The sequence below is a fragment of the Zingiber officinale genome, chromosome 5A (genome assembly GCF_018446385.1).
Source record: "Zingiber officinale cultivar Zhangliang chromosome 5A, Zo_v1.1, whole genome shotgun sequence".
Classification (NCBI taxonomy): domain Eukaryota; kingdom Viridiplantae; phylum Streptophyta; class Magnoliopsida; order Zingiberales; family Zingiberaceae; genus Zingiber; species Zingiber officinale.
In genome coordinates, this window is record NC_055994.1 from 142293942 (window position 1) to 142309373 (window position 15432).

Consider the following 15432-nt stretch of genomic DNA (forward strand, 5'->3'; position numbering starts at 1 on the left):
CGGATATAGGCCTAGCTACTAGATATACTTGGTATGTGTACCTAGATTTATTATCAAACATGTGTACCTAGTTTTATTATCTGACATGTATACCTAGATCCTTATTATGGACTCGATTTTCTTTTTGGTACATATTATATGGATGTTGATATTTTTAGGAGTTACATGTTCTAGTGTCATGCACCATTTTGCATGATTACATGTTGAGCGATTGTCGGCTCCTTTATAGTTGAGCACATCGCCAGTTACATGATCTGCACACACAACCACTCATGGGTTAGTGGTACATCAGGCAGGGTGTGTACAGTTTACTCTGTCAGGGCTCCGCTGGTCCGCTCATGGATAGTGTGACTACAGCGTGGTAGCAGGCAGGGATCCCTCCTCTTGACTATGACATAGGGAGATGAGAGCTTAGGCTCCCCCACTATGTTTGGGGTAGGAGGATAGGTGTACTCTGACAACATCTTGTCCACTCGGTCGCTCAAGAGTAGTGATGGCAGAGTCCCTACCCACTCGACCTCACCATCGCGTGTGAGGTGGTTGACTGGCGTCAGGGGTAACCGTATCATTTGCATCATATGCATGGATTACATTTATTGTTTATAATTGCTGCATTTTAGTGGTTGCATATGATTGACATGCATACAGGAGACATGAGATATTTGGTCTGACGACTCTTGTATCCGGATAGGAGGTCCTAGTGAGTACAACTTATTTTGTTGTTCAGTTTTGCATTCCTGTTATTATACAGAAGACTGTACTGCATGATTATTGCTGATAGCTATATCTTACTATGCATGTCTGCTCGATACTCGCTGAGTTCTTGAACTCACTCTGTTGATTACTTTCTATTTCAGGTTGAAGCCGTCATGAGGTTCCAGTCGATAACCCCCACTTTGTGTCGATATGGTTCTCTGTTTTCGGACTTTGGTTCCTTGTTATGTGAACTAGACTCGTGATGTGTAGTTCTTGCATGCTTGTATTCTATATCGAGTTTTTGGTACACTGCCCATGTTTTTTCCGTTGTGATGGTTTTTCCGTTGTGGGTGGTGTTTTCCTCGTTGTAGTGGAGTAGGTTTTATATTAAATTGCGTTGTTGAAATTTGTTGTATAGTCAGTTTGGAGCTGTATCATTATAACTACGTGGAATGTTTATTTAAATTATTGCTTATGTACCGACCGTGTTGGCCGAGGATTGAGAGGCCCTAAGGGCTATGTACTTAGGTTTCAAATTGTCATCGGTACAGGGGAGATGCTGTCGGATTTTCGTCTGGCAGAGACTCCTCTGGGGGCGTGACACAGGCTATGGCCACAATAAACATGACAAAGTTTACAGTCATTAGGGAAGAAAAGAAGTCGTTACCTATCATGGTGTTGGGGCGGTGTCTACTGAGTTTGTTCTTGAGACATAGAACCACTTAAGCATTGTGGCAAGGGAGAGTTGCAGCAAGGAGAGGGAACTTCAGAGTCTCGGTGAGGATGGGCTCGTTGAGACGGGAAAGAGAACTCGGAAGTTGGGGTGAGGTATCCAAGGAGTGGCGGTGAGGATAATGTCAAAAAGTGGAGGCGAGGATTTCGTCGAAGAGAGAGAACAGATGAAGAGAAAATTTGGGTGGGGAAGGGCAAAGAAGGTAACAATTTTTTTTTTAAAAAAATGACGTGGCAGTGCTACAGTATTGGCGCCTACAATTGTAAGGGAGAGATCTGAATAGTTTTAATTTTTGAGTATTGTCCCTACTTTTATTTTTTTAGTGGGAGCAAGCCTATAATATTTTTATAATCTTATACACCACAGGGGTACTTATAAAAAATTGAGGTGGGTCAACTACCCCACCAAAGTTATACGTGGCTCTACCCTTTGTTGCGTGTGTAATATAATATATGAACACATGTGGATAACAGACTTTCTTTCATAAAAAAATTAATTTAATTATTATATTAGATATTAAACTAACAAGAACAAATATTACACTTAATTTTAACAAAAAGGTCGTCCATAAATTGGGTAAGGGTGCACCAGACCCATGTAATAGTGTAATGCTAAGGTGATGCTCGAGAATCCTAGTAGCAAGTTACTGTAACATACTTCCCTTTATAAAAAACTAATTTAATATCATACTTGATCTTAGCCAAAAAGCGAATAAAAGTATACTTTCTAATATTGTTGACCCAAAGTATTTATTGAAACTTCTTTACTCGCAGTGTTGTCAATTCTAAGATGTGAGATTAAAGAGAATTATAGATTTCTAATTGATTAATGATGTTTTTTAATAATACGCCGCAGCTGTAAACTCTAGATTTTTGATCGATTAATGAAAAAAATTCCTAATAATATGCCGTATGTGAGTTTTAAACTTTAGATCATTGATTGAGTAATGAGAAGATTTTCTAATAATACGTCACATCTTAGTCTTGAAATCTAGATCTCTGATTGATGTGGTTGTGGAAATTACTGATAAATCGTGAAATTATTTTCATGTGAAAAAAAAGAACATTAATATATTTTCATATAGTGCAATGATATGCTACGGACTGTTTATTATGGAATGGTTCATAACAAATTTTTCAAGGCGTCTTGATTCGTTTGTTTTTTAATTTTTTGGTCGGGGCGCTTAGATTTGATCTAGGCGCCCTGACTCTATTTTTTTTTTGTAATTTTTAAAAATTAAAAATTTCTTAAAATATCCTATATATTATACCCTGTGACCATCTAAAATTATTTATCTTGAATATTATAATCCAAGAGGGAAATTTGAACCCTAAAAGAAATCATATTAATTTAAATCGATTATAGTCCAACCCATAAATTCTAAAATTTTAAACTCTAAATATATATAATATGATCCGTAAGTATTTAAATTTTTTAATCTTGAACATTATAATCTAAAAGGAAAGTTTAAATCCTAAAAGAAAAATCTTATTGATTAAAATCAATTATAACCTGATTCTTGAATCTTAAAATTTTAAATTCTAAATATATGTAATATATATATATATATATATATATATATATATAAAAGATTAGAGAAGTATTCAGAATTCATTCTAGAGCCTGGACTAGTTCACACACTCATAAGTCTGATGCCCCGATTCATTTTGGATGTCCGGATGGCCAGAAAGGTACACGGAACGGGTGTGAAGGTGTATATATACACTGCTTGGCGGGAATGTGCCTCGTTGGTGAATCATTTTAACTCCACTGTTCTCCTGCCTCTTGTCTCTCGCCCCCGCTAGGGTTTTCCCGTCTCCTTCGCTACTTCCCTCTCTTTGATCTTCCCTCGGAACTTTGATGCCGAACTACAAGATCAGGGGAATCGATGTCGATTTCCCCTACGAAGCGTACGATTGCCAGATCGCTTACATGGAGAAGATCATCCAGTCGTTACAGCAGGTGAGCGGTCCCTCTCATTCTCTATCGTGTATCTACTTCACCGTTTAATAATATTTATTTTGGACCTTTAACAACCGTCTAATTGTGTGCGTGTGATTGATTTCTACTTTTCAACTGCGTCAATCGAACTTTCCGGGTAACTTCATTGGTTTCAGGGATGCAATGCTTTGTTAGAAAGCCCTACTGGAACTGGAAAAACATTATGCCTTCTCTGTGCCACATTGGCCTGGAGGAAAACTTTTGGAGATTTTTCAAGAAATTCAAATGAAGAAGGGAGAAGATTCTCATCGAGTCAGATGTCTGGAAGTCAACCGTCAGAGAATAGGCAATGCGAACCTGTTATTATATATGCATCAAGAACGCACAGCCAGCTAAAGCAAGTAATTCGGGAACTAAAAACAAGCAATTACAGGTAAACGTTGCTCTGTTTTTTACACTAAACTTTTGAAAGATTGTACTTTCCATTGAGACAAAGATAAGGTGAAAGGCCCTATTCATGGTAATTTGATGAAAGTCTTCTTTTGTGCATGGCATTCTCATGCATGAATCTTAAAGCATTTTGATTAAAAAAATTTAATCTAATATGCAATTATAAACTTAATGAAGGCACTCAATTGAACTAAATGAACACATGTTAAACAAAATGTAGGTACTTGCTTGAACTAAATAAAAACACTTGCAATATAATGTGAAAATTGTAAATTAGATAAACCCACTTGAACTAAATGAAAATATTTAATTGAAATAAATAAAAGCCAAAAACATTTACTCATAGTGTACCACGTGCTTAAACTAAATGATGTCACTTGGTTGAATTAAATGAAATGATAGTAGCTCCTAGAATAAAAATGTTGACGTTTGTAAACTTTAAGATCCATAGCGATTGTCTTCATGGATTGAAATTCTGAACCATGCTGAGTGATATAATTGTAATTTTTTGTTCCACCTTGAGTTTTAAAAATAGAGCAGGACATGGCATTACACTTTGAAATTAATATGCCACAAGTGCTAAAATAGTGCTACTCATTCTAAGTATGGTCAGATGGTACGAAACAATGTCTTAGCTCGCATTGACAAAGATCGAAGATATTCATTGCGATTTAACCCTTGAAGCTTGGAATCTTGTTGTCCAATATAGGGAGGGGAAGAGGAGACAGGAAGATGCTATAAAGGAAACCGAATTGTTGAGGAGAATGCATACTTGAAGTTGACAAGGAATCAAAGGAGTGTAGCCAAGATGGAGGGAGTCAGGCAAAACTATAGTAGAATCTGGTGAATTGTCAGAGAAGAAACCACGTAAGCTCGCCTGAGGGGATTTTATGAGGTAATTGGCTTTTCTAGCATAGGCTTGGCCATTGCAATTTGTAAAGGTGGCGGCGGATGATAGAGTCGTGCAGTGGAGTTGTGACTCATTAACCGGGAGAGGTGATTTGCCCATTTCTTTATTTTATTTATAATACTTTGTGTCTGTATATGTAGTTAACGTGTAAATCTATAGAGTAGTATGATGCAGTGTTAATTACCAATTAATTTATTGTACATTATTTATTAATTGTTATAATATTGTATAATCAATTACTGTACTAATTAATCACTGTATTTAATTATATATACTTCTGGATTAATTATATCTTTATGTTAATTTATGTAAGATGTATAAATTTATAATTATGTAATTATATAAGTTAACTATAAAATTTATGTAAATTATATATGTATGTGTTATATAAACTGTATCTTTACATAATTACTTCTTATTTATAATTTACATAAATTATATCATATATAAATTATATTTTGTATAGTTATAACTAAATTTAAATAGATTTAATTAAGTATTAATTAATTTATGCAAAAATTAATTTAAATTTACTATGTTTTAAACTTGATAAAATTTGATTACAAATATTTTATGAAATCAGATTTATTTGATTATAAATTAAATTAAATTATATATTAAATCATTATAAATTATACATTCTACTAAATTTGATTTAGTTAAAATAATTAATTGATCCAGTTGAGATAAGGTATCATTCATTAATCAATCATCCTTGTAACTCATTTAGGTTAATATAATTAGTCTTATTGATTAATTTATTGAAATTATCCAATAAATTGCATGATCAATTATTGTACAATAAACTGTCAATTATTATCTAAAAGTCAGTTATTGTTTAAACAATCTATTATTGGCTAAACAATCAATTATTATTTAAAAGTCAATTATTGTTTAAACAATCAATTATTGCTTAAACAATCAATTATTTCTTAAACAATCAACTCTATTTATTTGCACAAATATATAGCATACAATTACAAGTCTTGACAATATTCTGACATGGTACAATACAACAACAATAACAACCAAACCTTTTCCCACTAGGTGGGGTCGACTGTATAAATCCTTTTACGCCATTGAGCTCTATCTCCTATTACATCATCATCTATATTTAAATAAATTTTATCTTGTTTTATTGTTGCTAACCAAGTCCTTTTTGGTCTTCCTCTTCTTCGTTTGATATGTATGTTTGTCATAGTTTCACATCGTCTAACTGGAGCATTTATTGGTCGTCTAAGTACATGTCTGTACCATCTTAAACGTGTTTCTCGGAGTTTTTCCTCAATAGATGCAGCTCCAACTTTCTCTCTAATGTTCTCATTTCTTATTTTGTCCATCCTCGTATGTCCACACATCCACCTTAATATGCTCATCTCTGCAACTCTCATCTTCTGCTAATGTGCTCGAGTCATAGCCCAACATTCAGCTCCATATAACATAGCAGGTCTAATTGCGGTTTTATAGAACTTACTTTTAATTTTAAGAGGTACTTTATGGTCACATAAAACACTCGACGCTCCCTTCCATTTCACCCATCTTGCTTGTATTCTATGTAAGACATCTCTCTCAATCCCTCCATCATTTTACAAAAATGATCCTAAATATTTAAATCTCTTGGTTTTGGGCAACTCGTCCTCTCCTATCTTAACAATTGTTTCATTACTTCTAATATTGCTAAACTTAAATTCCATATATTCTGTCTTTAATCTACTAAGCTTAAAACCTTTCCCTTCTAGTGTTTCCCTCCTAGATTCTAGTTTCGCATTTACTTTTTCATGTGTTTCATCTATCAAAATAATATCATCTGCAAACAACATGCACCACAGTACTATGTCTTGAATGTGCGCAGTGAGTTCGTCCATAATTAGTGTAAAAAGATAGGGACTTAGAGCTGATATTTGATGTAAGCCTATCTTTATTGGAAATGCTTCAGTTACTCCGTCTGAAGTTTTTACTCTGGTCGTTGCATCCTTATACATATCCTTAATTAGTTCAATATATGTTACGCTAACACCTCTCTTTTCTAAAATTCTCCATATAATTTCTCTTGAGACTCTATCATAAGCTTTTTCTAAGTCAATGAATACCATGTGTAGATCTTGTTTTTGCTCCCGATATTTTTCAATAAATTGTCTAAGAAGATGTATAACTTCTAATGTCGACCTTCCAAGCATGAACCCAAATTGATTTTTTGTTACTGTGGTCTCCTTCCTTAATCTTTTTTCTATTGTTAGTATGACTCATTAGTTTAATACCCCTATAGTTTGCACAATTTTGTACGTTTCCCTTGTTCTTATATAAGAGAACTAGAGTACTTATTCTCCATTGATTAGACATTTTTTTCGTTTTCAATATCATGTTAAATAACTTTGTAAGTCATTCAATACTTTGTTTCCCTAAGCGCTTCCATACCTCTATCGGAATATCATCTGGTCCAACGACTTTTCCATTGTGTATCTCATTTAAAGTTTATTTTACTTCTGAAGTTTGAATTCTAAGATAAAAATTAAAATTTCTATGCTCATTTGACTTATTTAAATTACCTAAGTTAAGTTTGTCACCTAAACCTTCATTAAAAAGTTGACGAAAATATCTCTTCCATCGCTCTTTTATTTCTCCATCGTTTACTAATACCCTATTACATTCCTCTTTAATACATTTTATTTGGCTAAGATCTCTTGTTTTTCTTTCTTTCACTTTAGCTATTCTATAAATGTCTCTTTCCCCTTCTTTTGTATCCAATTTTTGATATAACCGTTCAAAGTTTCATTTTTTGCTTCACTCACTACTTTCTTAGCTTTTTTCTTGGCTATTGTATATTTTTTTAAGTTTTCCTCGTTCTTACAAATATATAATTCCTTATAAGTTATTTGTTTTTCCTTCACTTTCTCTTGTACTTTCTCATTCCACCACCAAGATTCTTTACTTAATGGTGCGTATCCCTTTGACTCACCGAGTACACTCTTAGCTACTATTTTCAACTTTGATACCATCTTATCCCATGTTGTATTAGAGTCATCGTATATTTCACCTAATGCTTGTACTTCCACTCTTTGCTTTCTCCAGGGATGACTTTGCAATCTTTACCAATCTTTCTATCCTTCTTTTTAACCATAAGAAAGTCAATTTGCGATTTACTATTCCCACTTTTGAATGGTACAATATGATAGTAAAATTATACCGTTTCAATCAAAGATTGAAACTTTGGCACGATTCATGTTTGTGTGTCTTGATCGAAAAGGGGCCTTCTTCAAAGATGGCACCATCATGCTAGTTTTGCACTTTCCTTTTTTGCTAAAAACCACGCGGCTGATTATTTTCCAATAATATGCCTCTATCCAAGTTGATAGCTAACTAGCTAGAAGCAAAAAGTAGGGATGAATTTGAAAACATTAAACCACCTTGGTTTCACTCAACTTAGATTGGACTTAAAAAAATCTGGATGATATAGAATATATATAAAAGAAATCTTCATCTTTTATACTAACTAAATGCTTATTAATCCTTAAACATAATTATTAACTTTTGATTGGATCACCACTTATTTTAGAATCTTAAACCTTTAGGAAATGAGATATCTGTGTAATTAGCACCCTCTCATGCGTGGATGGGCAAACATAGACAAACTGGACCTAGCCCAAGATGGAATCATGAATAATTTAACACTAATCTCTCACCATTATGCCCTACAAAAATTTTTCTCTGTTGATGGCTGAAAAATGCATAACACTGTGGATAAGTTTATTGATAATATCTTATTTATTGTTTTTGACAATTGTCTCCTTCAAATTGAGGATACTTGAACATACAAAATTGCAGGCCAAGAATGACAACATTAGGATCTCGTGAACAGTTGTGCATCCATGATGAAGTGCGTTTACTCCGTGGTAGGGCACAAAATAATGCTTGTCGTTATCTATGCAAAAAACGGATGTGCACTCACCAAATTGGGGTTCCTGGTAAGTCTTTTGTTATTGTGAAATCATTGTTATAATCATTTCTCATTTCATGCTTAGATAATTATTCTATTCAGAATAGGTATAACTTCACAAGTGCATTTCCTAGCTGAGGCAAGGGGAGGGCCAAGATGCTCAACTTTGTATCCCTTTCTTTAATATAATAGATATTTCTTGTTTGTTTTACAAAGGTCACATATGGTGCTTTAACTGTGGCATGAACGATTTTACTCTAATTGATAAATGTTATAAGCATTGTACTACAGGATATTTCTATTTGTTTTTTAATGCTTTACTTGATAACTACAATGCAATTGGATTTCTGGATTTATAGGACTTGCATTTAAATAAGAGAATTGCCACTATTGTGGTTCTCAAGCCTAAGTAGAAATGTGGAAGGTTCTGTTTCCTAGCACATGGAAGGCCATTTGTAAAATGCTTTTTCTTATCCATGTCTTTGTTACTTGTAAAGCCAATGGGATAACTTTATTAAATCTGATGACTATGCGATCTTGACCATTTTTGTTATCCAGTAGTTTAGTAGGAAGGCATTTAGAGTTTCCTACTATCTACCAAAGCAATGATACAAAGAGAGGAACCTTTGGATTCGTCTTGAAGGGATTGACAATTGAACTGTGGTAGCATAAAGGGTGATTTTCAAAAAGTGAAGTTGTTGACAATCTTCAAAGGAGATTTTTGAAAAGTGAAGTTGTTGACGATCTTCACAGGAATCAATATTATTTTTGACACAATCTTAGATCGAAAACATTGCTGGATTATGAAATGTGAGGATGGATGACAATTTACTATAGATTATAGTAAAATAGATAGATTATGGTCTGAATAGCTACTCTCAAATGAGCTAATATCAGGTGAGAGATTGAGTGAAGGCCGATATTACTATAAAAGGGGAGGATGTAAAAGTGAGACGAATCAAACACAACTACTTGAAAATGGATACTGAAAAAAGACAGACATACTAATCTGTCTTGTCTTTGCAAAGTTACAGTCAATGGAGAAAATTGTCCCCAAAGAATGATATTAGGGTTCTAATCATCTAGAACAAATGTTGGAAATGATAGACTATAAGTGTTCTCATTTTAGATCATGCTCACACATGAGTGAAGACAAGAAATAGTGGATGATTGATGTTTGAATCCTAACAAAAAAGAAAGATGAATCTCAAAGAATACTCTTTGTTTGTTTTTTCTTTTTTCTATTCATTGCTACTATCTATATCTTTTAAGATCTCTCTCTTTTTTTTTCCCCATTTTAAGTTCACATCCTTTTTTAATTGTTATTACTAGAGTTTTTTTGTTTTTGTTTTCAACAACAATATTTTCTCTCATTTGTTTGTTTTTTTCCTTTTAAAATTAGCCTTTCTTGTTGAGTTCGATTTATTCTCTTGCTCTCTTTTCTACTTTTACCTAGTTGCTTTACTTATTTATTTTTGAGTTTTTTAATGGGCTGAGCTTCACTTGGGTCTATATTATTGGCAAGAGTGACAACTGATTGGGGGATGATTGATGATCACCTTGTGGTATTGGCAGCGTCATGTTGTGGGTCATTGGTATGAGATGAAGAATGACCATTCTTTATCAAGGTTCTTGATTTCTTTTGCAAGCTTTCTGCATGCACTCCAAAATTCCAATCTTGATCTAGATGTCAGTGTTTCTCAAGTGTGAGTTTTTGGGTATAATATTTTAGATGTGGAATCCAATAGAAGTCCATAGGTGTTAGTGAGGATGAAGGTGGTAATGTTGTCTTACTTGGGTAACAAAGCAGTCACAATTGGTTAAGGCGGTGAGGATTTGCAAGGCGACCAGTAGGAAGAGGACAAAGAGTAGTGGTGTAAGGATGGAGTTTTTAATAGATTGAAGCTGGTTTGTTTGCTGAACTCATTATTGTTCACCTTATTAATAATTTTTTTTAAAATAAATAATTTTCAAAATTTAAAACTAAATCTAAAATTATAAAATTATTTGAAGGTCTTAAATTTTTTTAAGAATGTATTTGTAAATTTTTAATTTTATAAAATTTATTTGAAATATTTAAGAATTATTTTTTAATTTTTTAATTTTATTTTAACTTCACATTCAATTTTCAACATATATTAAAAATTTTAAATTATTTTATTAATTTTTAAAATTATTATTAATAGTATCTCAATTTATTTAAAGGGTTGTCAAGAATTGGCATGATATAATATTTATCAACATGATTGACACAACGACATTAACATTGTCTTTGTTGAGTAGTTCTAGTATTGACTTTCGGTACTTCATGTATTGTTAATTGCAAATAAATGTCCCATGTAACTGATTGGTATTCCTGCTTACCTTCTTATAGAGTACATGAAGAAAAGTCATGAACTTGGAGAAGAGCCCTTTGACATAGAAGACTTGCTTGAGCTTGGGAGAAGCAAAGGGCTGTAAGTTTTCAAGTCTCTCTTATTTAACTTTTATATTCATGTGAATTTCACCAACCCCAAATTGTGGATCCTGATGATGATTTTGATAATGATTCCTGAGAATAACAGTTAATTGTTCTCAGAGAAAATTTGCTACTTTACCAATAATATGCAGTGAATTGTTTAGTACAGAATTATGAAATTGCAGCGTTCCTTGTAGATGCCCCTATTACATTTCGAGAGAGCTTCACAAGGTTGTTGATATCATATTTGCCCCTTACAACTATCTTATTGATCCTGGGAATCGACGGTCTTTATCAGGTATCCAATGGAGCAATGCGGTGCTTATATTTGATGAGGGACATAACCTGGTAATGAAAGGAGAGTCTATTTAATACTCTATTAGTGAGTTTTTTTTTTTGTTTTGTTTTTGGAACTACATTGTTACCTGAAAATAGATGAAAATGTTGACATACTATATTCAGAAAGTTGCAGCATATGTTCTTAAGATTGTATTTCTGATGTATGAGTTTTATAATAAAGTATGGAGCTACCATGACTTGACATCCAGGAGAGCATATGTGCTGATGCTGCTTCATTTGACTTACCTTCTGGTCTCTTGACTGCATGCATTTCTGAAGCAAAACAATGTGTAGACTTGTGCATACAAAGGAAAATAATTGAAAAGTCAGATGAGAAACAGTTCAACCCTGAAAATTATGCTATACTCAGAGGTATCTCCAGTACCTAAGTTTCTAAGACTGATATAACCTATTATTCCTATCTTTATATGATATAGAATTTTATTTGGATCTTGATATCGCTACTGATATAGCCTTATGTTGATGGGCATGGCAGGATAAGATCTGTTATGTTTAATAACATGTATTTGGAACATGTTTTATTTGATATTCTTGTTGTTATTATTGTTGCTGTTGTTGATATCTGTTGTTATGACTTTCTAGTACTTACTCTGATGTCTGAATGATTTGTTTCTTAGTTTCTCACAGTTCATTCTTTGGCTATTTTTTTTTACGGCAATACTTCACACAAAGCTTAAATGTGTGCTTGGTGTTTTTGGGGCATCAACCTTCTTGAATATATGATAAGGAATCACTAAATAACTAGATGCTTTAGATTTAGAAATTTGCTTTGCATGAGCTAAGCCATTCCATCTTTCCATCTGCAGAATCCACAAAGAGAAATTTGATATTGTTTGCGATGGGCCTTACTCATATTTATTTATTTTTCTGCAACATGATACTCTTCCGATCCTTATCATGTTGAATATTATTCATCTATAATTCACCATTTTATCTGTAATTGGAGCTATTCATTACTGTGGAACCTGTAATCCTTTTTAGCAGTTCTTGTTATTTAGTCAACTACATTATTTAACTATTATGTTATTAAATAATTTATTTTTGGAATATGAATATCTCTATATTATCAATACGAACTTATAATAACTCAGATTTTTGTTAAAAATTAATGTTAATATTTAAATCTATTTAATAATTAGTATGTATATATATAGTTTTGTTACCCTGCTCACCCATCTATAGGCAACTCATGGTCACCTAGTGTTGATTTTTTTTAAAAAATTTTTACTTCCTTTAGCTTAAATACTAAACACTAAATCCTAAACCCTATTTTTGTTTTTTTTTTAAAATTAACACTAGGTGCCATGGGTTGCCCATAGATTGGTGAGCTGGGTAACATTTATATCTCTCTCTCTCTCTCTCTCTCTCTCTATATATATATATATATATATATATTGTTGGGTTTTTCGGGCCGCAAAAACCGCTTTTTGCGTTGCGGAAACCCCGAAACCCCCGGCCACCGGATCCGTGCGAAGAATAAAATTTCGTAAAACTTCGAGTATGAGTTTACTAACCAAGATCTACACTAGATCTACAAAGGAGAAGAGTTTACCCTTGATGCGAAGCCCTTCGCAATCCCGCTCGTCCAAGGTTCGTCGCCGGATCTCGAGAGTATCAAAGTAGATACTCCTCTATGTGTATCCACACGAACAACTCGATGGAGAGAACCTCTAAGGATGTGCTAGCAACCTTAGAAGATCAGTAATGGTGGAGGAGAGGGAGAGAAGAGAAGAGCTTGAGGAAGAAGAAGGAGTTACTCACCAAGCATACAAAATGCACTAACTCCCTCATCTAAAGTGGCCGGCCACTTTAAGAGAGATTGTAACCTCCATGGGATGCCAAGAGTTACAACTCTTGGTAACTCCCATGAGGTGACATCTCACTTAAGCAACCATGATGATGTGGAGCATCATCATTGGTCCACTTCTTGCCAACTCACCAATGAGGTGGCAAATGGTCAAGTCAAACTTGACTCTTCATCTTCCTCTCAAGTCAAGTCAAACTTGACCACTTCTCTCCCATGGTTGATCAAATCTAACCATTGGTTCAAGTCAATTTTAATTTAATGAATCCTTATTCATTGAATTAAATTGATTTAATGAGTCTAAGTCCAAATTAGACTCATTTAATACATGAACCAAATTGAGTCCAACTCAATTAGCCTAATTTAGATTACTCTTAATCCAATTTGGTTCATCACATGAACCTAATCCTTTAGGTTCATCAAATGAACCTAATCTATGTCTAATTGCCCTTTGTGTGTGACCCTATAGGTTCTTATAACTTTGGCAATGCTCCTAAACCCATTTAGAAGCATAAGTAATGAGCGGTATCTAGCAACACATCATTACTACCCAAGTTACAAGAATGTTGAGATCCAACATCACCTTGTGACTACTAATTGTGACTCTTCACAATATATGACAAGTGCCCTTCTATCCTTGACATCTAGATTGATCAATGTGAGGCATAGACTGTGTCATCCTCTAATCAATCTAAATCTTGAACTCCAAGTAGACTCACTCGATCAAATGAGCTCAAGATCTTATATTGACTCATTTGGGCATGACCATGCATTTAGTGGTCTCACTCTATCAAGAATATCGATGTCACTCCCGTCATATAGGAGGGATAGATCCCATCTACATCACTCACATCCCTCCGCATAATTTGTTACATACCCAGTAATCGCCTTTATAGTCCACCAGTTGCGGGTGACGTTTGACGAAACTTCTTATGTAGGGAACCATGGTGACTTCAGGTCCAAGGACTAGTAGTCATACTAATAGCCACATGAGAAAGTATATGACACTCATATAACGATCCATGATACTTTCTCATGGCGGGTCATTCAGTATGCATTCTCTAATGCATACCCATGTGTCAACTTGATATCTCCATATCCATGACTTGTGAGATCAAGTCATCGAGTTGACCTACATGCTAGTCTCGTCGCATTAACATTGTCCCTGAATGTTAATACTTGACTAGGAATGATTAAGAGTAGTGTTCCCTATATCATCTCACTATCGGCTCAACTAACCGATTGATATAGGTAAGAACCCTCTACTCAAGGACGCTATTATACTTAGTTATTTGGCACCAATACAAGTAAATATAATAATCAAAACAAATGCCTTTATTTATATATAGAAGAATATGATACAATGAGTCCATACAACAATCATCAAATGATTGGCTCTAGGGCTCTAACTAACATATATATATACACACACACACACTAATAATAAAAACATTACTTATTTTATATCAAAATGTTTTACTTAAATTATTGGGATATTGATACTTATTATTATCAGTATTTACTTTTTATTATGAATTAATTTATTTAATTATAAAATATTAAATATTGTCTTATTACTATATTTAACATTGGAATATACATCAAGGTTTAAACTTAAAAGTCATGTATGTGCTGGTTTCAATGAAGGAAGAGTTGTACAATGTTCTATCGACCTCTATGTTGTTCCTTGAGCATTGTTTACAAATGAAGAGGACATATGATAGAAAGAACTCTTCTTCCACGAAGTAGTAGAAGAAGACATCGAAGGTGTTTTGTTTAAAGAGGACAAGGTACACCATTTTTCCACCTAGGCACTATTTTAGAACCAACAATCAAGAAGATTCTGATTGCATTGTTCTTGTTAAAGGGACAAAGAAGAATAACATTTAAGATGGTTTATTCTAGATGAACATGAGAAGTTGCATGAAGATCCTTCAATTTCCAATTTGACATCGCTCTGGAGTGAAAAAGATTCTAGACGTGTTGTTCCGAATTAAGAGGACAAGCCACACGAAGGTCCCTTCTTCCCTAGATGTCGTTCTAAGATAAAGTCCCCTACCTAGGCACTATTTCATGCCTCAAGTTTATTTTATTTTATTTTATTTTTTATTTTTATGTACTGGTCTATCGATGGAATGAAATATTT

The 15432-nt window shown here is 33.7% G+C and overlaps 1 protein-coding gene and 2 pseudogenes across 2 annotated transcripts in view; 1 reads left to right on the plus strand and 2 right to left on the minus strand.

The window, feature by feature from the left end:
- Positions 1-1820: 1820 nt before the first annotated feature.
- LOC121983427 lies at positions 1821-2005 on the minus strand (annotated as a pseudogene).
- A 1-nt stretch (position 2006) lies between these two features.
- Positions 2007-2150, minus strand: LOC121983410 (annotated as a pseudogene).
- Positions 2151-3062: 912 nt separating this feature from the next.
- The window catches only part of LOC121982170 (regulator of telomere elongation helicase 1 homolog), a 77421-nt gene continuing 65051 nt past the window's right edge, over positions 3063-15432 (plus strand). Inside the window, exons 1-6 of one of the 2 annotated variants that reach the window (XM_042535115.1) lie at positions 3063-3391; positions 3547-3803; positions 8553-8692; positions 11039-11120; positions 11320-11470; positions 11671-11833. In XM_042535115.1, coding sequence (XP_042391049.1) covers positions 3290-3391; positions 3547-3803; positions 8553-8692; positions 11039-11120; positions 11320-11470; positions 11671-11833 — 895 coding nt within the window. In that variant the 5' untranslated portion in view covers positions 3063-3289. The remainder of the gene's footprint in view (positions 3392-3546; positions 3804-8552; positions 8693-11038; positions 11121-11319; positions 11471-11670; positions 11834-15432) is intronic. The other variant, XM_042535114.1, reaches the window with a different exon arrangement.